A 22,278-nucleotide genomic window follows, 5' to 3' on the forward strand; every position below is an offset into this window, starting at 1 on the left:
CCCCTCGACAGCACGAAATCCTGGACCCTCCAGGATGTCGTGCTGGGGGCCTCATAATACTGCCCCGCGGGCCGCAGGTTGCTGAACCCTGCTGTATATGTAGGGCTCCGTGTTTTCGGATAAATCCGAAAATAATCCGATAAACACTCGCCGGTAAAATTTCTGACAATTTGGGTTTATCCTATAAATTCCGATTTCAACGGCCAATATGACCCTGTTCCGTTCTTTATCGAAGGGGCATGTTCTGAGCGGTCATTGATACATCGGCCGGCTTGGCCGATATAAACTTCGCCTCACGTCAGCAGTATCTCGTAGACCGCACCCGTCGCACATTTAACAAAGGGCTTGTCGTGCACGGAGCGAGAGACGTCAACGTATGCAAGACCCCCGGGAGCGCGAGACGACGTCTTGATATACGTTCCCCTGGCGGCACTTTTGCACGCCAGATGACATCGAATATACGGACCTCGTAAAGTATGCTTGCGTCCGTGACAACAAACTTTAAAGGTAGTAATACGCCCAATCGTACATGTTTTGTGGTGAAGTACTTGTGTTTGTGTTTATGTGTTTGTGCATTCAAGCATTGCAGATAACTACAATACGCTTGGTGTGTTCCGATGCTTTCGGGTTCAGATATCGTTTCATCGAAGGTATTGGAGCACTGAGAATAATGCAAAATTAAAATCCGATTTCTTATTTTATTTACAGAATGCTGCAGGCCCAAAAAGGGGCCCAAGCAGGAGGGCTGAATGTACATAGAAATGCATTGAGACAACGCGAACAAACATTAGAATGTGTCAAGAACACATATCGAGCAAAAAAGTAACACGAGTAAATGCAAAGAAAAAAAAAGCAGAAACATGAAAAGGAAGGCACGAGCCGTATAATTATTAAGAAATAGCAATGCGAGTTGCTATTCCGCCATCTTGTCAAGTTTCGTAATGGCGGCATTCTAAGCCAATCGGAGGGGCCGTAGCAGCCCTCCGGGCCATCATAAGAAACAGCGCGGGCACGCGGGACTAGAACGACACACGGGACCTCTAGCCCCGTATTTCTCCTATGTGAAGTCATGCCAACAAGCTCACGTTGATACTCTCCGGGCCAATCGGAGTTGACCAATGGCGGAATTCGACAACATGGCGGAATTTGTAAACGTCCAGAATAGCACCGCTGGCCCAACTCTCAGCATTGTTGCCATCAGGTAGCTTGAGACGAAGACGAGCGTTGTTGTTCGTTCGCAGGTGAAGCACCTGCACCTGTTGACGGGTCTGAGCCCGTCGCTCTACTGGATTCTCAACTTCGTCTTCGACTTCCTCTTCTACATTGTCACCGCCCTATGCATACTTCCGACGCTGTGGTTCTTCCAGGCGGGAACGCTCACCGTCACAGACATCAGTGAGTCTCGCAAGCAGGGGCGTAGCCAGAATTCTTTTTCCGGGAAGTGTTCGACCATACTTTATGTATGTTCGTGCGTGCGTTTGCATTTGTGCGTGTATACAGGGTGTCCCAGCTATCATGCAGCGCGATTTTTAAAAAGAGGAACGGGGTTACGCGAAGCAGACCTACTGCATATTGTTACTAGTCTGCTGGAGTAGCCACTGCAATTTTTTTTTTCGTGAATGGTTTAATTAATTATAATTATATTTATAACTCGTCAAATACTCGCGTAATTATAAAAATATCATCGATACATATCTAGGCACGTTCAAGTGACATCTACTGCGCAATTTTCAACAACGTACTAATTATGTGCTCATTTTTTTTTCCGGCTGATAAACAAAGCCCGCGAAATATGAAAAATAACACGTGACTACGCTCCCACCCGCAAAGGAACCAATCAGCGCCCTCAAGTAAGCTTACTGCAAACAACCGCTTTGCCTGTTGTCCGTTGCCAGAGGCAGCGTTCCGCATTTTGGCAAGGGTACAGGTCGGGCGCCCACAATATGCATAGCAGTTTTGCTGGGATTCGTTCCGTTCGATAGTACGCCGCTATCAGTATCCAAATCTCACGGCCGTCTGTTCTCAGTGATAACGCGGCCGGAGTTCTGCTCGCGGCCTGACTCTAAGACCCAAGCAGTGTGTTTCTTCGGCCGAGGAGTGGCAGATAGGGCGATCCATATTTTTTCTTTCTGCATTTTTTCCCTTGATACTGGCTACCTCATAGTGAACCTGTTTGAGGGCGCTGGTTCCTGATGCGCGAAGTGGCCTAGTCACGGGTCACATTTTATAGTCGCGGCCTTTCTCGACCAACCGAAAAAAATTAGCGCACAATTAGCGCGTTTAGATGACACTTGAACACGCCTACATACGCCTCATTGACATTTTGATAATTAGGCGAGTACTTGTCCAGTTACAAACATAATTATGACCAATTGAACCAGGAACAATATGCAGTCGGTCTGCTTCGCGTAACGCTGTTCCTCTTTTTTTTTTTTTTAATTCGTGCTGCGTGATAGCTGGGGCAGCCTGTATATACTCATGAAAAATTGACAATTTTCGGGGGGAGGGGGGGGGGAGTCATTTTTCGCGTGGCGCACCTTCTGACATCGACACTAGCGTGACGTCAGGCTACAGTGTCAATGCTGGGGACTTCACGCACGCAGTATGACTAGTTGTGATGACGTCAGATACCAAAACATGCAAAATGGCCGCTTATATGCGTCACCAACGAAGTCATAAAGCGGAGCGGCCGTTTAAACGTCACGGTATCTTGTGCGAGCACGTGACGAGAAGCTCATACCGTGTCGTGACGTCAGGGTACAGTAGAAACCGAATCTAGTTTTTGAAAACATTATGTAATTAATTTTTCTGAATGCACTTGCGCTTGCCAGCAGATATTCTAGGCACTTGGGGGCGTGGGCTTTCATTTGACGCAAGAGAACTGAAAAATTTCGTGTCATATTTATAATTGTTCGGGTTTTTACGTCCCAAAACCGCGATATCGTTACGAGGAACGCCGTAGTGGAGGGGGCCGGAAATTTTAACCATCTGGTGTTCCTTCACGTGCACCTGAATCTAATTACACAGGCTTCGAGTTTTTCGCCTCCAACGAGATGCGGCCGCCACCGCCAGGATTCGATCCCGCGACCTTCGGGTCAGCACTCGAGCGCCATAACCACTAGAACACCGTGGCGGGTAATTTTCATGCCGGTACCCCTTTGACGCTTCCGGCCCTGGCGTCGTCTATATTAAGGACACCACACAAAATTTCCCCTAGCACCTCGGAAGCGAAACCAAAACTGCTCATTCTTGGGGGAGTATTTCTTCAATGATCCCCACTGCGATCCACACCACCATTGTGGCATTTTTTGCGGAGCTGGGATCCACAAAGAAAACCAAAGTTATGGGTGACGCAGAGGCGGTTAAGCTGAAGCGGGTAAGCGCCGTTTTAGGGACGAAGTCCAGAAGTTGTTTCAAGGCCACTCTCTAAGTAGTTATGTAAGAAGTGAAGATAGAAGCACCGACCCGTAAGTGTCTAACCTGTCACACTGCCAAATACGATGTTGGTTAAGATTTTGTGTACTCTAGTGAGTAGCAGGAATTTAAAAAAGCCATTTTAACTCGATAGTGTTAAAGAGCTCTTTTCGCATGAATTCTGGTGTCGGCGTCGGTGTCGGTGTCGGCGTCGGTGCTGCCAAATACGATGTTGGTTCAGATTTTGTGTGCTCTAGTGAGCAGCATAAATTAAAGCCATTTTTACGCGACAGCTTAAAGAGCTCTCTTCGCAGGAATTCCGGCGTCGGCGTCGGGGTGAGCGTCGTTGGTTGTGAACGAAAAATCATCTTGCCTGTGGCCAAAAAATCGAGAAAGATGCAAATAAAGAAATAAAAATCTTAAGTTCGAGTGAGAGTCGAATCCAGGCGTGGCAGAAGCGTAGAATCGCGCCATGCGTCAAAACTTGTGAATTGTATAACGAGTGGGTGGTTTTAAAGTTGCCCACCCATTACAAAGTGTGCAGCTGCAAAGGTACGCGTGGCACCTTATACGGCTGCGTAGTGGGTACATGGCCAATTTTCAAAAAGAATTCAAAAAGAATTATCGCGTAGTGGGCACTTAGCAACTGTGCTTGCAGTAGGCATTCTAGGATAGTTTGAAACGGCGAATGTTACGCGCACAGTCGTTCGTTTCCTTACGGCATGGTTGAGGCATGCACCGAGAACAGAAGCGAGGCTAGCATTTGAGAAGGCGATGCGCACGGGGCCCGATTACGCTATCGCGTTCTACTCTTGAAGGCAAAGCTCAAGCGTTCAAGTTTCTCATTTCACGACCCCTGAGCCCTAATGACCTAATTTGACGCCATGTTTCTAAATCCATAAATACTTACACCACTGGCTCAATTTATCGTGGCCTTCTGGGGCCCTAACCATTAGGAAAACACGTACAAAAATTTCCGACAAAAATAAAAAAACTCACACCATCTCCCGCTAAAGGGAACCATGAGGCGATGCTAAGCAGCGTTTCGGCATGTCGAGCCCGCGTTTCAGAGGGGGAGGGGAGAGGGGGAGACGTGTGGGGAGAGGGTTTGCGCATGCGCAGTAAGGGTGGTCACGCCGTACACCACCACCACTGGATTGAACTCCGCCATAAGATGCTTCGCATCTAAAAATCCAACGGCTGTAGGTTAATGTGACACTATGCGAAATGAAACTGATAAACGATTCGTGTTTTTTTTTTAAACCACGAGATGGCCGAGTCCGTGATTCGCAAATAATCCTGTGATCTATAGGACGAAGTCCCGTGTAAAGTATGTGTGTGCATACCTCTGTGTCGTCGCAGGCCTTATTTTCGCGCTGAACCTGCTGCACGGATACGCGGCGCTACCCTGTATCTACCTGGCATCTTTCCTGTTCGATAATCCGGGACATGGCTTCTCGACGCTCGCCGTCGTCACGTTCGTCTTATGTGAGCATTTCGTCGTACACCTGCCATTTTTTACGTTTGTATACGACACCCAACGCAGCTTAAGCCATAGCTAGGGCTCCGTGCTTACGGAGCTTACTTTTCTTGAATTTCGGAGAGTGTTCTTCGGATTTTTTTTTTTTGCGGAAATTCGGCGTTTATTGGAGTTTATTTTTCGTTAGTCCCCGATTCTCGGAAATTCGGAGTTTAATATTGCATTATTCTCAACGCCCCAATATCTTAGATGAATTCATATATGAACGCGGAAACATCATTTCATTTCATTTCATTTCATTTATTTACCTTAAAGACCCCGGAGGGGTGTTACATAAGGGGTGGTTTAACAAACAGAAATTATAGAACTTGTCCACGAATAAATCTTGTTATTTCTTCCATGAAGGCAAGTGAGGTAGCGATGGAAGCGATGTGGTGGGGAAGGCCGTTCCAGTCTTTGGCTGTGCGATCGAAAAATGATGACGAGCAAGCGACAGTACGTGCACTTGGACGGGCAACGTTAGATGAATGGCCTGTGCGCAGTGAAATGCGCATCGGAGGTAGAATGTAATGTGCTTGGCGAAGTGAACTGTAATAGAATTTATGATATAATGATATGCTTGCGATACGACGGCGATGTGCTAGTGATTCCAAAGCAGAATCTGCTTTTAATGACGAAACACTGATGTCGTATGAGAATGATGAATGAATATTCATCATTCTCATACGACACATGAAGCGTATTTTCAGTTGTCTCGAAGGTTTGAACACACAAACACATATACACACAAGCACGAATACGTGAATACGAAACAGCTATGATAATAAGGAGCTGATACACTGCCTCGACAAGAGAAATTGTAATATCAGACAGTACATAACCGTAGGCCTAGCCAGCGCGCACAGCAACAACGTTCAGCCCGAGCCCTTTCTGCTTAGCGCTGACGATCCGACTGTATAGCTCTTCAGGGCGCACTTCTTCATCACACTATTTTTGTGCGCATTACAACTTTAAAGCTTGTTGTAGCAGACGCTGGTATACTTTACGAGGTTCGTGTATTCGATGCCGTCTGGCGCGCCCCTGTGCCTCCAAGGGACCGTACATCAAGACGTTGTCTCGCGCTCCCGGAGGCCTTACATACGTTGACGTCTCTCGCTCCGTGCTTGGCAAGCCCTTTGTTAAATGAGCGTTGGGTGCGGTCTACGAGACACTATTGATGTGAGGTAAAGTTTATATCGGCCAAACCGGCCGATGTATCAATGACCGCTCTGAACAAGCCCTTTCGATAATGAACGGAACAGGGTCATATTGGGCGTTAAAATCGCAGTTTATCGGATAAATCCGAATCGTCAAAAATTTTACCGGCGAGTGTTTATCAAATTTTTTCGTATTTATTCGAAAACACTGAGCCCTACCTATAGCCTAACATAACCTAACCTCTTGTTAGTATGTGATAAAGACATTATTACGTGCTATCGGGGGCGGATACAGGCATTTTCCCAAGGGGGTGGGGGTCAGCTATAGGAGGACCTGATGGGTCGTCTCTTGGGGGTACACATTGAAAAGTGAAAAGGGGGAGGGGGGTTACGATTCTGGACCAGTACAATCGGGTCTTACTATTCCTAATTGAACAAGTACAGTCGGTTACAACCTAATAATAATAATGAGCTCAACCCTTAAAAACAGTGTGCTTATCCGTCACGTCTGTGAGAGAGTTGTATCAGCTGGTTTTCATTGAAAGCGCAAGTACTTTGTCTGCTAATGTAAAAAGAAGACATAATGGAAAAAAAAAATCACATGGTCCCCTATGCATTCGCCTACGACGACGCGAAGACGCGAAAAACCATCTTCTTTTTTTCGTAGTTGACTATATTGATTACCTGAGCTGAACAAAGTTTGCAATGCCTCCTGAATTGGGGGCATTGTAAGCTTTGTGAACCTCACGTAGGTTTTACGCTGTATCCGATGATGTCAAATAATGACATCATGGGACGTCATTGCGTGATATCATGATGACCCCTAGAACATAGGCGATCTGTGACGTGATGTTGGAACGTCGTCCTGGAGAAGGTGACGTGGGTTTTTAGACGGGGCCTTGCGAGACTTCGCGAGCACAGGAACGTGTCGCAGAGTCTTATGGACGGGATCTAAACACCGCCTCTTAATAAAGGCTTTCCCCTTAATAAAGCTTTGTCTTTTTTGGCTAAAATGTTATCTTTGACTGAGAATTGATCACAGTCGCTGGTCAAAACTTGTCGGCACGTTCAAGCTTGCTGTCTAAACCCACACACAAACGTGTACCTGTGTGGTAAAATAGGGTCATCTTTATCACGCAGAAGCGCTTGACGTCACAGAAATAAAGGCACGTAATTGGCTGGAGTTAGTGCTCCGGCCGATTGCGTGCCTACGAAGTTATGACATTACAGCGAAGCTGTAATATGTAAGCGTCGTCGTCGTCGTCGTCGTAGTAGTAGTAGTAGTAGTAGTAGTAGTAGTAGTAGTAGTAGTAGTAGTAGTAGTAGTAGTAGTAGTAGTAGTAGTAGTAGTAATAGTAGGAGTAGTGGTAGTAGTAACAGTAGTAGTAGTAATGGTAGTAGTAGTGGTGGTAGTAGTAGTAGTAGTAGTAGTAGTAGTAGTAGTAGTAGTAGTAGGAGTAGTGGTAGTAGTAGGCGTCACGCAGGTCCCGTGACCAGAAAGGGGAGTCAATACAGAAATAAATAAAGTGATGATTATGATGATGATAATGCTAAAGGATGATCGTGACGCTGCCTGCGAAATGTTTAGTGAAAACTTTGCCGAAACTTAGGGGCAAAACCTCATGCCTTTTGAAAGAGGCGACAGCGTCGCTGTTCGACGGCTTTCACAGCGTGGAACTGGCTAGCATTCTTTTTCTTTGTGACCGACTCTATATAGAGTGGTCGAGCGCGCATGCGCCGACCGCTCTATCGACGATCAAGCGCGCATGCGCCGTATCTCTCGCGCAGCGTCCGTCGGCTGCCTGGGCGAGGTGTTCATGGAGCACTACGCGCACGAAGTGAACAACGCCGTCGTCTCGTACGTGATCGGCACGGCGCGCAAGGTGACCCGGCTGCTGCCCTCGTGCTCGTACGCCCGAGCCATGACCAAGATCCTGCAGCTGGCCGCCGAGAGTTCGGTGTGCCACGTGGGCGGCATCGAGCTCGAGAGCCAGTGCAACAGCAAGGTCACCGACACCAAGCTCTCGCTCAAGCAGTGCTGCGAACGTGAGTGGCACCTGATGTCCGCTACTGACTCGAAGGTCGCGGGTTGGATCCCGGTCTCTGCGGGCGCATTTAGATGGAGGCGAAACGCTAGAGGTCCGTGTGCTGTACGATGTCAGTGCACGTTAAAGGGTCTGACAACCAATTTGTAGGGCACCTATTTTCTTTAGTGCAACGGAAAGCTAGCTGGTCAGATTGCCTAGCCACGGAATGGTGACGTGGAAAACGCCGTGAAACATCTTTAATCGGAATTTTATTGCGATAGCAATTATATGGACAGTCTCCGCTGGTTTTTGCCGCCGTCGTCATGCACCCTATATGTATAAGTATGTATATATATATATATATATATATATATATATATATATATATATATATATATATATATATATAAAAGTCCCAAAGAAAAGTAATTCAGAAAAATTCTTCCGAGGCGCGGAATGCAGCGCGTGGCGCTAACCACTACGCCACAAAGCGCAGATCCTTCAGGTGGCTAACGGCGAGCGTTATATACACACCCTTTACCGCTGGCAGGACTCGGAGACGGCAGGCGCTTATAAGCGTTTTCTTCATTACCAGCGAGATGGCGCGAGGAGCGCGACGGGCGCATTTAAATGTTGTCGGCTAGCTCGCTCGCTTCTTCTACTATTTGCGCAGGAAGAACCTTGCCCTTCCGCTGTCTGCTCGCGCGGTAGTTGCTGCCAGGGGGCATATCTTATTGCAGCGTAGCAGCGCGTCCATCACGGGCCGCTTTTCTTGCTATCGCATTCATGGCTTCGCCCTTGCGGCGAAACTGACTTTTTTCTATCTGCGGCGAATATGAAGTCTTATACACACTTGACAAGACATGCTGCAAACAGTGAGTGCGAGAGCGGTTCGTGTTCGAGCGCAGCGGTTAACTGCGCATGCGTGCACTCCGCGCGCATGCGCCACGACTAGCCATGGGCCACTGGTGGCCGCGAAGGCAGCGCCGCTTGTCACCGTGCAACTCCTTTTACCTCGTAGGCAACACAGAACAGGGCGCGAATAGATAATAATATACATACTCTAACTTTGAGGGCCAATCAATGCGCGCATGACAGCATCAGACTACGTGACTACGTACAGCAAAGTGACCGACTTCATAATCCAGCTTCAAGGCTCTGCCGCTAGGCTGCGCGACATACCAGTTTTTGTTACTTTTAAGCACGATTTAAAAATATAAATCCTACTCACAACGCGAGAAGGATGCTGGAATCTGTTACTGTATTTCACGGTTTTTCATTTCTACCAGTATCTAATCACACGTTCCGCCCAGTTGTCGGTCCCTTTAAAGAACACCAGATATTCGAAATTTCCGGATCCCCCCTCTACGGCGTCTCTCATAATCATATCGTGCATTTGGGACGTAAAACCCCAGATATTATTGCCTGATATCCAGGCTTCGACGACACTTCGCGGCAGAACAAACGCTCCGTCACAAAAAAAAAAAAAGAAAAATCACAGGGACCCTTACGCATTTGCCTAAGACGACTCGAAGGCGAAAACCGTGTTCTTCATATTGTTCTTTTTCTTCTTTTTCTTCACGGTCTTCTCAGCTAAGGTTCCATTCCCCAGTCGGAAAACTTCACTGATATTGTAAAGGTGTATCCCCATCCTGCGAAAATCCCGTAACGAGATTGCAGTATTTGTAAACAAAAGAATTGTTTATTAGGCAGAACCAGACAGTTGACCTCAACTTCAGCTCTAGAACTTTCCGCATGAAAACCCGTGCGTCTACGGTGGTTTCGTTCTGTATTGTTTATTGGCGATTCGATGTATATTCGGCTCCATTCACAGGGACGGTATCTATCTATCTATCTATCTATCTATCTATCTATCTATCTATCTATCTATCTATCTATCTATCTATCTATCTATCTATCTATCTATCTATCTATCTATCTATCTATCTATCTATCTATCTATCTATCTATCTATCTATCTATCTATCTATCTATCTATCTATCTATCTATCTATCTATCTATCTATCTATCTATCTATCTATCTATCTATCTATCTATCTATCTATCTATCTATCTATCTATCCGCCAGTATTTATCGATGTATCTTTCCGTCTCTTCGGTGTGTCGAGTTTGTACTCCTGTGAGAAAGGTAGCGGGGATTGTATGAGAGCTTCGCATGTTCCACGAACCTACCGATTTCTTCTCGCAGACATGAACAGCCCCAACCGGACCGCCTACCTGATCCACCCGTTCGACAAGAACATGTACTCGGCCTACTACGAGGTGATCGGGCTGTCGTTTCAGGGCGCCGCGGTGTTCGTGATGCTGCTCATCGTCGAGTCCATGCTCAAGGTTTGGGAACGCGAGCTTACCTCGCTGGACGACGAGGCATACACGTCGCCACAGTCCTCACAGCAGGCCACCATGATGACGCGCGGACTCGCCCAGAACATGAAGAACAAGGTTTAGTGCCCGTTGCTCATCATCTGCATTCGCGAATCTCGAGTGTGTGGGGGGTCTTACACGGCCTACAAATTGTTAACGGTCGTTTCGTGCACGAAACATGTTATCCTGGGCTCTACTGAGAACTTATCGACGTCACATCCGTCACAGAAATGACGCCATTTGCAAGGGCACGCTAGTTATCTAGCCTTTACGTGAGATTTCTCTTAATTCATTGCCTGTATACTCTTAGAACACACGTGTCACCTAGATCAGCTTATTGTTTTTGCTGCTACATCTAAACGACTTGTATAACGAAGCGCACCGTGCGCCATGATTATGCTTACAGCGTTGACGTGTGCGTCCTTTAGAACAAATTGTCCTGTACAATGAAATGTATTTACGGTTTCATGCACTTCTTTACGAAAGCGTTTTAATTGTTTTTTTTTTTGTCTTTCAGGGCGCCCACTTAGAAGACACCGAGGTCCAGGCAGAGAACAATGTGGTCGAGGACGCCGTGACGGGTAAGCTGCCGGCTGTACCGGGACTCATGTGGCCCGTGATGGTCGTTCGTCGCTTGCACAGATCTTACGGCATCTTCGAGAGCAACGTAGTGCTTCGGGTGAGTGTCTTTAGGTGCTGAGACAGTTCAAGCTGAACTGTTCGCCCCGGTGGCATACACTGGTTACGGTGCTTGGCTGCTGACCCTAAAGTCGCCGGATCGATCCCTGCCGCGGCGGTCACGTATCGATGGAGACGAAATGCTAGAGGCCCGTGTACTGTTCGATGTCAGTGCACGTTAAAGAACTCGTGACTGTCGAAATTTCAGGAGCCCTCCGCTACGGCGTGCCTTGTGATCATATCGCTGTTTTGGCTCGTAAGACCCCTGATGTTATTATTCAAGTTGTATTGCACTTTGGCTTTGATAAGGCTTCCGATACTGTTAGATCGACGAAATGGAGATGCAGTCGAGGACGACGTAGAATCAGTTGGTGCAATGAAATTAAAAAGTACGCGGGCATAAGATAGGAATCGGTGCGAGCGTCCTTGGTCGCGCAGTTCTTCGTACCGTGCAGCCATCTTCCACTGTAACAAGTTATCTCACTATATTGTGTGTCGAATAGCATTGACTCTTTCATGAACCTCATCCAGTGTATCGGTTTTTCACAATAACATTTTTTTTTGCCTATGTTCTGTAAACTCTATGTACTGTCATATACTAATGTACTTCTGTACCCACTCCTGCACGGGCCGTAAAGGGCCTACACATTTTATTGAAATAAAAAGATATGCAGTTATGGTGGTGATGATGACGAGCAAAATAATGACGACGGGTTTATACGGTAACTGGCGCGCAGGGACTGGGCTTCACGGTGCGCAGAGGCGAGTGTTTCGGTCTCCTCGGTGCCAACGGGACGGGAAAGACTACGACGTTTCGGATACTGACGGGAGAGATCTTGCCGCACTCCGGCAACGCCTTCATTGGCACTTCATCCATCGTCGAAGACACTGTGCAGGTGACGCTCTCGCTCCCCTTTTTCTTTTAGGCGCGATGCACCTAATGCGCTCGGGCTGTCGGCGTCTGACTGTCGTCGTAGCCCGTGACGGTGTCTCCTGTCGTCGCCCGTCACGGTAAAGCAAGCGGCAAATAAGACGGCGCGTTGGCTCGGGAAAAGCTCGCGAGAAAACGCGCGCTCGCTCTGTTTCTGCGATGGGCGCTGGACGCTGTCTGTAGCAATGAGAGGACGCTTGTCCTCTCACCGATATCGACACCGGTGCTTTGCACTTCCCCAGGTTTTACGTTGGTGAAACTGTATAGTATAGTATAGTATAGTATAGTATAGTATAGTATAGTATAGTATAGTGTAGTGTAGTGTAGTGTAGTGTAGTGTAGTGTAGTGTAGTGTAGTATAGTATAGCAAGGGGTGGGAAAGGAAAGTGAGGATGAGGAGGAGGGAAAAGAGGAGGGCAACGCTACCACCTCCGCCGCTTCCTTAGTCTTTGCAGTATTAGTGTGTAGCTGCTCCAATTTCTTTCCTAGAAGCAAAGTGGGCATTCTCCGAGCGGTCTCTCTGATATTCCTGTTGCAAAGGTGGTGCTGCGGTCTATCCGAATTGCGGTGTCTTGACTTCTCTGCTGTGTCCGCGTTTGCACGCCCAGTCTTTTAACAGGTCTACCCGAATTGCTCACTCACACAGCGTAACACTCGTGTGCGGCTTTCCTTTGGTGTTCTTTAAAGCACTCTAACTGCCGGCATTCCCTTAAACGCTGTCAAGCAAGGAATGTGGCATCCTCTTTACTAGGAGTAATTAGATGTTTTTGCATTTAATGAGAGTCGCTTGACCGCAGTATCTTAGAAACAATGCCGGCAAGATACATACAAAGTTCAACAATAACTCTTCTTCAAAAAGTGGTGGCTTCATTCACACGGTGATATTTCATGATGTCACAACACAGAATGGTGTCGCTGGATTAGAGTAGCTGGATTAACCCTTCTGTGTCGCACATATAAAGGTGTCAGAGGTATCGTGATATGACGTCACAACACATCTGTGAAACTATGTTTTCTGCCTCTCGTTCTTTTTAACACGAAAGTGTTTTATGCCGGGGTCCACCAAGCACTTCCGTTACCGGATATGACGCTGATAAAATGGACGCCAACGGGTGAGAAATAAAAAACAAAGAAAATAATCCGCCGCTGGGAATTGAACCCACGACGCTGCGGCCGCGACGGTAAGCGCCCGATGCTAAACCAACTAAGCTAGCTCGGCAGACGCGGGACTCCTCGCGAACGCGACTTATATCTTTCACACACACTCTCTCGCAAGGTGCTCTCTCTTGGCGGTGTAGATAGGCGGGGCGGAGCGGGGGTGGTGCCACCGTCTGTGAGAGGTGAAAAGAAGTAATGCGTCACGATCGACACTTGCTAGCGCTTACTCCGAGATTACGTTCGATATCGGAGGTCATGGTTAAAGCTAAAGCGTCTCGATACCAGGGAGGGATACTGGCCGCGATGGCTTCACCGAAGCACCCTAGACGCAGTTAACGTTATTTGCCTTTCGCTTCGTGTGAGCGTACGCCGGCTCATCGGAGTAGTGCAGATTCCACATGCACCAACGGGATTTCTTCGCCGCCGACTAGTTCGATTGCGAGAGCACCGACTAACAAAACTGCTGCAATACGCGTTGCAGAAAGGACAGGATTTCTACAGGTGAATGTCGTGCCTTGGTGGAGCGAGACAGAGGCCAGCGGGACGCACGCGTTTGCGACTCAAGCTAAGAACTTCTACGAACTAGGCGTCAACATGGGTGCGTCCACGCCAATCGGCGCTATAGCTGCCAAACACGAATAGACATTGTACAAGCTCACATATATCATTACAGAATAAACACTACTTCTGTGTAGATAACGTTTCACTTTCGTGTTATACCGATTCCTATGACGGAGGGATCAGCCATGTTTTTTTTTTTTTCCATTTCCACGTTTTCGTGGCTTTTTTCGAGTGTAATAATCGTTCCTGTCGTGCGAAATCCAGATTATTCTATCTCGTACCACTCGTCCCCTGTCATCCGCACTAGCATCATTATTGCCGTGTTGTCGAATCCATCTGACTCTATCTTAAAACTTTTATCCTCTCACCCTCACACGCAGTACTATCTTCCTCGCCACGTCGAATCCGGCTGAGTATATTAAAACGTGTACGATGTTACTCCCGAATGAAGCATCCCTCTCGTCGCGTCTAATCCAGCTGACTCAATCTTAAAGCCCTTATCATCTCACCCTCATACGCAATATCATTCTCGTCGCGTCGAACCCAGGTGGTGAGTATCTTAAAGCTTGTAAGTTGTCACTCCCGAATGAAGCATCTCTCTCTTCTCATCGAATCCAGCTGACTCTATTTTAAAGCCCGTATCTTCTCACCCTCATGCGCAGTATCTTTATCATCGCGTCGAATCCAACCGACAGGACATAAGCGCTTATTTCTCGTCACACGCAGTTTGCAGCGTCCTCCTCCATCGTGTCGAGTCGAACTTTTTGCTCGACTCGTCTCGATATCTCGTCTTTCTGCGCGCGCAGTTCCAGCAACACCTGGGATACTGTCCTCAAAGGGACGGCCTGCTCGACATGCTCACGGGCGTGGAGACGCTGACGCTGTTCACACGTCTCAAGGGCATCACAATGACGTCCAACTATCTCAACACGCTCCTCCAGGTGTACCGCCTCGAAGATATTGCCGACCAGCTCGTGGGAACCTACAGGTACTGTCACGATGGAATGAAACGCAAACGGTGCGGCATCTACGCGCCCTGCTGTTCCGCATTTCTTTTCCAGCGGTCGTAGCCTGGATGGTAATGAATAGCCATTAGAGTCGTCAATGATACAATCAAGGGCCGCTCTAGCATCCTGCTATTGCCACCATGGTCAGCGCGATAAAAACAGCGCGCCGCGCTGTTCGCGTTTCTTTTCATCCCCTACTGTACACTGAAGTGTAACTAGTATACTTGTGTATTAGTGCTGTTACCTTTTAATCCTGGCAGTGACATAGTATTGCGTGTGTTTTTAGAGTTGTGCTTTGTTAATTTCTTAAGGGAACAAAAGAGCGCTTTGGACAGGATGAAGACCAGCGTGGCCAAAATCTGATATAAGTACTTTGGAATCCGTGACGTTACGCTGACGTATCGGTGGTGCGTTTTGGCGCGAAATCCAAGAAATGGAACTGTGTTCTTCGTTTCTTCTCTTCTAACAACTGGTGATGACCTGTCACAGTGGTCTAGTGGTTATGATGTTCGACTGCTGACCCGAAGTTTCAGGATCGGATACCGGCCACGGCGGCAGCATTTCGATGGAGGCGAAATGCTAGAGGCCCGTGCACTTCGATTTAGGCGCAGGTTAAAGAACTCCAGGTAGTCGAAATTTCCCGAGCCCTCCACTGCGGCGTCCCTCATAATCATATCGTGGTTATGGGACGTAAAACTCCAGCAATCATTATTAACACCTGATGACGACCCGTGATAGCGAAATTACGCCGATATGACTCCCGAGGAATAATGAACCAGTCTAAGCGGATTTAGTGGTTCATTTTAGCGTTACTTAGGATACTATAACCTCACTGCGTGCGCAGTGCTGGCAGCCGCCGCAAGCTGTCGCTGTGCATCTCCATGATGGGCACGCCCCAAGTGCTGCTGCTGGACGAGCCGTACGTGGGCGTGGCACCCATGGCTCGTAGGCGCGTCGTCAACTACATCAGCGCGCTGCAGCGCGTGGCCAACATCTCGGTGGTGCTCACGTCCCACAGGTGATGAACACTTATGGGAAAAGATCGCGTGTATATGAAATGACTAACACATCAAGAGTCATGCATGACTATTGTCGTTATGTATAATGGCACTCCAATTAAAGGGGTCCTGCAACAATTTTCTAAGTAGTAAGGGAGTGACTTCGTTGAAGGAGTTTATTGACTGGCCAATCGACTGTCGCAATTTTTTTTGGAATCGCGCGCTTTAAACGCTTTCGCTCTCGTTTCGTATCAGCAAGCGCGCTGAAGTCTGCGCATGCATGCAGGGGAGGGTTGACAAGAGGGCAAGAAGCTACGTCCGTTTAACAGCGCGAGTCATGACCATGAGGACTCTCTTTTCGTTTCTGTAGATGGGGGATGTGGGAATTAAGGAAGAATCGGAATAATGTCGCGGAAAGTGAGATAGGGAGAAAGAGAGAGAGAGCGCGTGTGTGTGTGTGTTTGTCGGCGCCAGTATGCACTCGCATATACCAGAAAAGGACCTGAGCTTGTTCGACCGCATCTTTCTATCACTATTAAACCTAAGATATATGTAACTAACTACACCATTAACTATAGTAGCACGAGGCAGGTGGCCGAAAAATAGCACCCTTAGACAGTGGTGGCCTGCCGAAAGCTGGCAAGGGAACTCTCAAGTAGAGCACTGCACGGGCCCGGGCCGGCCCGAAAGCGGCCGGGCCGTCCGAAGCGTTTTCCGGCGGGCCCGGGCTGGGCTCGGGCTTGAAACTGCGGGCCCGGGCCGGGCCCGGGCTTGAAGCCGCGGGCCTGGGCCGGGCCCGGGCTTGAGGCTGCGGGCCGGACCGGACTCGGACCCGCTCATTAAAAGACGTAAGTCGGGCCTTCGAGCACACGCGAATGTTATGCATTCCATGGTCTAAGGTATACTGTGCCAAGCTGAAGTGACACGTATATATATATATATATATATATATATATATATATATATATATATATATATATATATATTAACAGCACTAACAATGGGCCAGATCACGGTTGTTCCCATGGGAGGCATAAAGATTTCGGTCTTTCATTCGAGGTTGACACATACAATACATTTCATTTATATTCCTTGGTATTACGTGCCAAAACCACGATATGATTACGAGGCACGCCGTAGTTGCACCGGATCAATTTCGACCACCTCGAGTTCTCTAACGTGCACCTAAAGATAAGTATATACACGGGTGTTCTTGCATTTCGCCTCCACCAAATTGCGACCGCCGTGGCCGCGGGAATCGCACCCGCGTCCTAGGACTTAACAGCAAAACAGCTTAACCGCTGAGCTACCACCGTGGGCAAAGCAACATTTCGATGCATGTACACACCGGATTTTCCGTCCGATCGCCCGCTACAAAGCGCACGGCATCATTAATAATCATCATGAACAACTAATATCCTCTAGCGGGCCCGGGTCGGGCTTGGTTATGAACAAGCGCGCCCTGGATTAGTTTAGTAATGAACGCCCGGGCCTGGGCCGGGCCCGGGCTTGGAACGACGGGCCCGGGCCGGGCTCGGGCTGGGTTCGGTCATGTACGCCCGGGCCCGGGCCGGGCCCGCGCTTGGAACCACGGGCCCGGGCTGGGCTCGGGCTTCTTAAAGCGGGCCCGGGCCGGGCCCGGGCCGTGAAATCCGGCCCGTGCAGTGCTCTACTCTCAAGCACCCCTTACTCTTCCCTTTGAGAGTGCAGTAGACTACAGGCCGCCGTAGCTGAGATCCGCACCCTCTCTACGAATATATTACTGTAAAGAACTTGGAGGACGCTTGAGCTTCGCCTTCAAGAGTAGAACGCGATAGCGTAATCGGGCTCCGTGCGTATCGCCCTGTCAACTGCTAGCCTATGGCTTCGGTTATCGGTGCATGCCTCAACTACGCCGCAAGGAAACGAGTCCCTGTGGACAATTTGACACGCTACGCCGAAACTGCTGCTCTGCCAAATGCTACAGCACGGGACGTATAGAGTCTTTCGTCCTACTCCGATTTATCCTTCGACATGGCACACCTCAGGAGCTCCTCAGTGACAGAGGTCGAGCCTTCCTTTCAGAAGTCGTCGAAGCTCTGCTTTCCGAATGCCACCCCCGATGAATGCCACCCCCGATGAGACCCCGAGGAAATGGATCATGCGCTTATGGGCTTCCTTGGCAACCAATACAAGTGCACTTGCGAGGAACCCACTACGCTATAAATCATTGTAATTTTACTGAGACACGAGGAAATGGATCATGCGCTTATGGGCCTTATGCGCTTATGAAACGCAAACGGTGCGGCATCTACGCGCCGTGCTGTTTGGCATTTCTTTTCAAGCGGTCATAGCCTGGATGGTAATGAATAGCCATTAGAGTCATTCATGATACAATCAAGGACCGCTCTAGCATCTTGCTATTGCCACCATGGTCAGCGCGATAAAAACAGCGCGCCGCGCTGTTCGCGTTTCTTTTCATTCCCCACTGTACACTGAAGTGTAGCTAGTATACTTGTACGAACAGACACAAGAAAAGGCACAGACACAGGCGCTGACCAAGCTTAGAAGCTCTGGGGCAGATCGCTTTCGCTCAAAAGCAAACTTGGGACCACGAGCTAGAACGTCGTGCACCTCTTTTGGAACGGTGGCTCCACCAAGTAGGTGAACATGGTTTCTTTTGGAAGACGGTTTCTTCGGAACAAGCGAACGAAGACATGGGAGTGTGTGAACAAGCGAACGAACACGCTCGAAATGAGAAAAAAAAAATAAGAAAGTATCGCTCGAAATAAGAAAAAAACTCCAGGATGGAACGAGGTTCGAACCTGGGCCCTCTGCGTGGGAGCCCAGTATTCAACCGCTGAGCCATGCCGGTGCTTGAAACTGCTTTGCAAAAAGGTTGCCAAGGAGGATAGCGTTAAACAGCTCGTTTGCAGAAATTGCGGCGTCGGTGTCGTTGGTTGTGAGTAAAAAATCAGCGTTGTCCGTGAGTGGAAAATCGAGATAGATGCAAATAAAACAAATAGAAACCTTCGGCTCGAGTGAGAATCGAACCCGGGACTTCTGCGTGGCAAGCAAGTGTTTTATCGTAGAGCCATGCCAGTGCTTGAGACTGTTTCGGGAAAAAACTCCATACGAATGTCATGTAGTGGGAGGAGTCTTTTTAACGCATGTTGCGCAGAGTCTTTCGTCCTACTCCGATTTATCCTTCGACATGGCACACCTCGGGAGCTCCTCAGTGACAGAGGTCGACTACTTGTACATAAAAGCCACAAAGAGAAATAGTTCAGAAGAAATAAAATCCGAAGCGCACGCCAGGGGATTCGAACCTGTGACCCCCCGCTCCCCAGTGCGCTGCCTTAGACAATAGAGAGTTTGAGAATTGGGACCCCAAGGAGCCTGGGGACCCAAGAAGCTTGCGCGCCGCCAGGGCGCATGCGCAGAACCCAAGCCACTCTTGGGCTCTTGCGCTCACGTTGACCCGAGACGCAAAAATTCAAGACTAGCGTGGGGCCCCAAGGCAGCGCCCTCTACATTGCCCGAGGCGTTTTGGGTCACCAGCGAGAAGACACAGACGCAGCGCGGGCCACGGCGCAGTATGAACCGCGTCTCGCATGATTTCAATTTCGCCACGTGTGGCGCTCCGTGCGCTTGACCCAACGCAGCCTGCGTTCGGCCCAATTCTCAAACTCTGCTGATCATCCGAACGCAAGAGCAGGCTGCCCAACGCAGCTTGGGGGCCCAGCGTCTTGGGTCCCCAATTCTCAAACTCTCTCATTACGCTATGCGTAATTCGTTGCATGATGCTAATGGTAACGACTGTGCACGTAACATTGCCCGTTTCAAGCTATCCTTGGATGCCTACTGCAAGTACAGTTGTTAAGTGCCCACTACGCCATAATTCTTCCTTTTGCGAATCAGCGAAGGGCCCACTACGCGACCGTAAGGCAACCCGCGAACCTATGCAGCTGCTCACTTTGTTGATGCTTTTGCAGGTGATGATTAAATATGTTTGAGCGCTTAATAATGCGTGGGCCTTAGAACACCCACTCGGTGCGCAATTCACATATTTTGACACCTGGTGTGATTTTACGTTTCTGACACGCAATATTACATGCGTTAAAAAGACTCCTCCCACTACATGACATTCGTATGGAGTTTTTTCCCGAAACAGTCTCAAGCACTGGCATGGCTCTACGATAAAACACTTGCTTGCCACGCAGAAGTCCCGGGTTCGATTCTCACTCGAGCCGAAGGTTTCTATTTGTTTTATTTGCATCTATCTCGATTTTCCACTCACGGACAACGCTGATTTTTTGCTCACAACCAACGACACCGAAGCCGCAATTTCTGCGAAGCGAGCTGTTTAACGCTATCGCGTTAATAAAGTTTCACCCTCTCTACTTGTGTGCAAATGCCTGGCACGCAGCCTGACGGACGTCGAGTTCCTGTGCAACCGGATGGCCGTTCTCGGAGATGGCCAACTGCAGTGCCTCGGCTCGCTGCCGCAGCTGAAGGCCAAGTTCGGCAAGGGCTACACCATCACTGTCAAGACCTACCCGGACCGAAAGAACGACGAGGTCTACCAGCGACAGGTCATCTACTCCGTCTGGGCAGCCTTCCAAGGCTCCGAACTGGTGCACTCGTACGAGGTGAGCAATTGTCGCCATGCGTTCTGGAAACTTGGTATCGGCTAGGTTTGGTGCTGTGTTAAATTATATTTGTAAGCGTTAACGATTAATGCTTCTGTGCTGAGAACTTGTCTCTTACAACAACTGAACGTCGCAACCAGTATGTACACGCGTACTTAAATATTGCATTGAATTTTAGCGGTGGAAAGTGCTGAAGTCCACGGCGCGATGCTACACGAAGGAAACAAAGAAGACACACGGACAAACTGTCTCTTCTTTGTTTAGGTCTTGTAGTTTCACGCTGTGAATTTCGCTACGGATTACCAACGGGCCCAACATATACAGACCCTTTGAAGCGGTAAGTGCATTGCGTGTATAGCCGTGCGCAGTGTTCCCCATTAGAAGAGGGGGAGGGGGGGCACTGGGATTCTTACAATAGAAACGCAATACAAGGACAAGGTACAAGAATGAGTGGGTGAGGAGGGGAGGGGAGGGGGTTCTGTGCGCACGCCTATGATTGCGTAGACAAAGTTGCGCGCATGAGTTTTCAAGCGACTTTCCGTTGGCAAAGATTTATCATCTCCTATAAGGAATTATGAAATCGCTGTGGTACTTCGTCCTTATCAGCTGCCATGCCTGTTGATGTACTATGTGCATGTTAAGCATTTTTATTCGCACGTTCGAAAACGTATGTTCTTTCGGCCAGGGCGTGCTGGAGTTCCGCATCTCGTGGGTTCGCATGCCATGGAGCAAGATGTTCATCCTGATGGCGCGCATCAAGAAGCAATTCAAGCTGCTCGACTTCTACATCGCCGACACGTCGTTAGAGCAGATCTTCCTCAGCGTGTCCCGCAAGGAGGCTAGCGATGCGGCCACCGCCGCCGCCTTGCAGCAACAGCAGGAACAACAGAAGCCCCTCGCCGTCCACCACATCATGGCGTCCGCACTGGGCATCTGAAGGGGGCCTCGCCACCGGTCGTCGTCAGCTATACGCCAGCAACGCCCGATCGTCCTTGCGAGAGAAAAAAAAATAAAAGTACATAACGATTGAGCAATGTGTTGGTTCGGGCTAGTTGGCAATCCATAATTACTAGCTTGATAGCGCAGAACTTACACAAGCGACAAAGATGCAAGACATGTAGAAGCGCCACCATCCAAGCGACGTTTAATATCGTAGCTCAGATTCAGAATTTAATTAAACAGCAATAGAGAAAGGAGCACCAACTACACCAAGTCACCTGATCACACCAACACGCCTACTTTACAAAGCGCTTGTACGTGTCGGGTATTTTTGTCTGTTGCGTAAGTTATGCGCTATGAAGCTAATAATTACTCGTACTGCCAGTATACGGTGCAGCATAGGCCTACATGTGTTCCGAATAGAGTGGGCCGGAGCCCCAGTCTGCGTTGCGTACAAACTAGTGATGCAGAACTATCTGTAAATTGACTATCGATAGTATCGATAGTTTCTTTGAAACCATCGATAGTGTAGACAAACTATCGATAGTACTACTCTAGTACTACTATCGATAAACTATCGATAGTCGAATCGGTAGTACCATCGGTAACATTACTAGCGATATTACTGCCACGCGTGTTTATTGCTTTCTTTTGATGTATTCGGCTTTCATCCACAGACTGTTAGCAGCGTTTGGCACAGACCGCGCCGCAATGCTTGAGAAGCTTCGCGATTGATTGACATTTTAACACTAAGCGCCGGACGCGAATATTCAAGTTTATTCGAAAGCTTACGCGAGCACCAGCGATAACGCTGGAAGGTTTGATGACTGATGTGGGTAAAAGACGAAGCGTTCTACCGATTATCAGATTAC

The 22,278-nt window shown here is 48.6% G+C and overlaps 1 protein-coding gene across 1 annotated transcript in view; it reads left to right on the top strand.

The window, feature by feature from the left end:
- Positions 1–21,451, top strand: part of LOC119375102 (retinal-specific phospholipid-transporting ATPase ABCA4) — a 58,784-nt gene extending 37,333 nt beyond the window's left edge. Inside the window, exons 18-27 of the mRNA XM_049411161.1 lie at positions 1,242–1,395; positions 4,777–4,902; positions 7,879–8,136; positions 10,328–10,581; positions 11,021–11,182; positions 11,919–12,077; positions 14,638–14,819; positions 15,683–15,856; positions 20,245–20,467; positions 21,153–21,451. Of these exons, the coding sequence (XP_049267118.1) occupies positions 1,242–1,395; positions 4,777–4,902; positions 7,879–8,136; positions 10,328–10,581; positions 11,021–11,182; positions 11,919–12,077; positions 14,638–14,819; positions 15,683–15,856; positions 20,245–20,467; positions 21,153–21,404 (1,944 nt within the window). The 3' untranslated portion in view covers positions 21,405–21,451. The remainder of the gene's footprint in view (positions 1–1,241; positions 1,396–4,776; positions 4,903–7,878; positions 8,137–10,327; positions 10,582–11,020; positions 11,183–11,918; positions 12,078–14,637; positions 14,820–15,682; positions 15,857–20,244; positions 20,468–21,152) is intronic.
- The last annotated feature ends 827 nt before the right edge of the window (positions 21,452–22,278 follow it).

This window comes from Rhipicephalus sanguineus, chromosome 11, assembly GCF_013339695.2.
Source record: "Rhipicephalus sanguineus isolate Rsan-2018 chromosome 11, BIME_Rsan_1.4, whole genome shotgun sequence".
Lineage (NCBI taxonomy): Eukaryota > Metazoa > Arthropoda > Arachnida > Ixodida > Ixodidae > Rhipicephalus > Rhipicephalus sanguineus.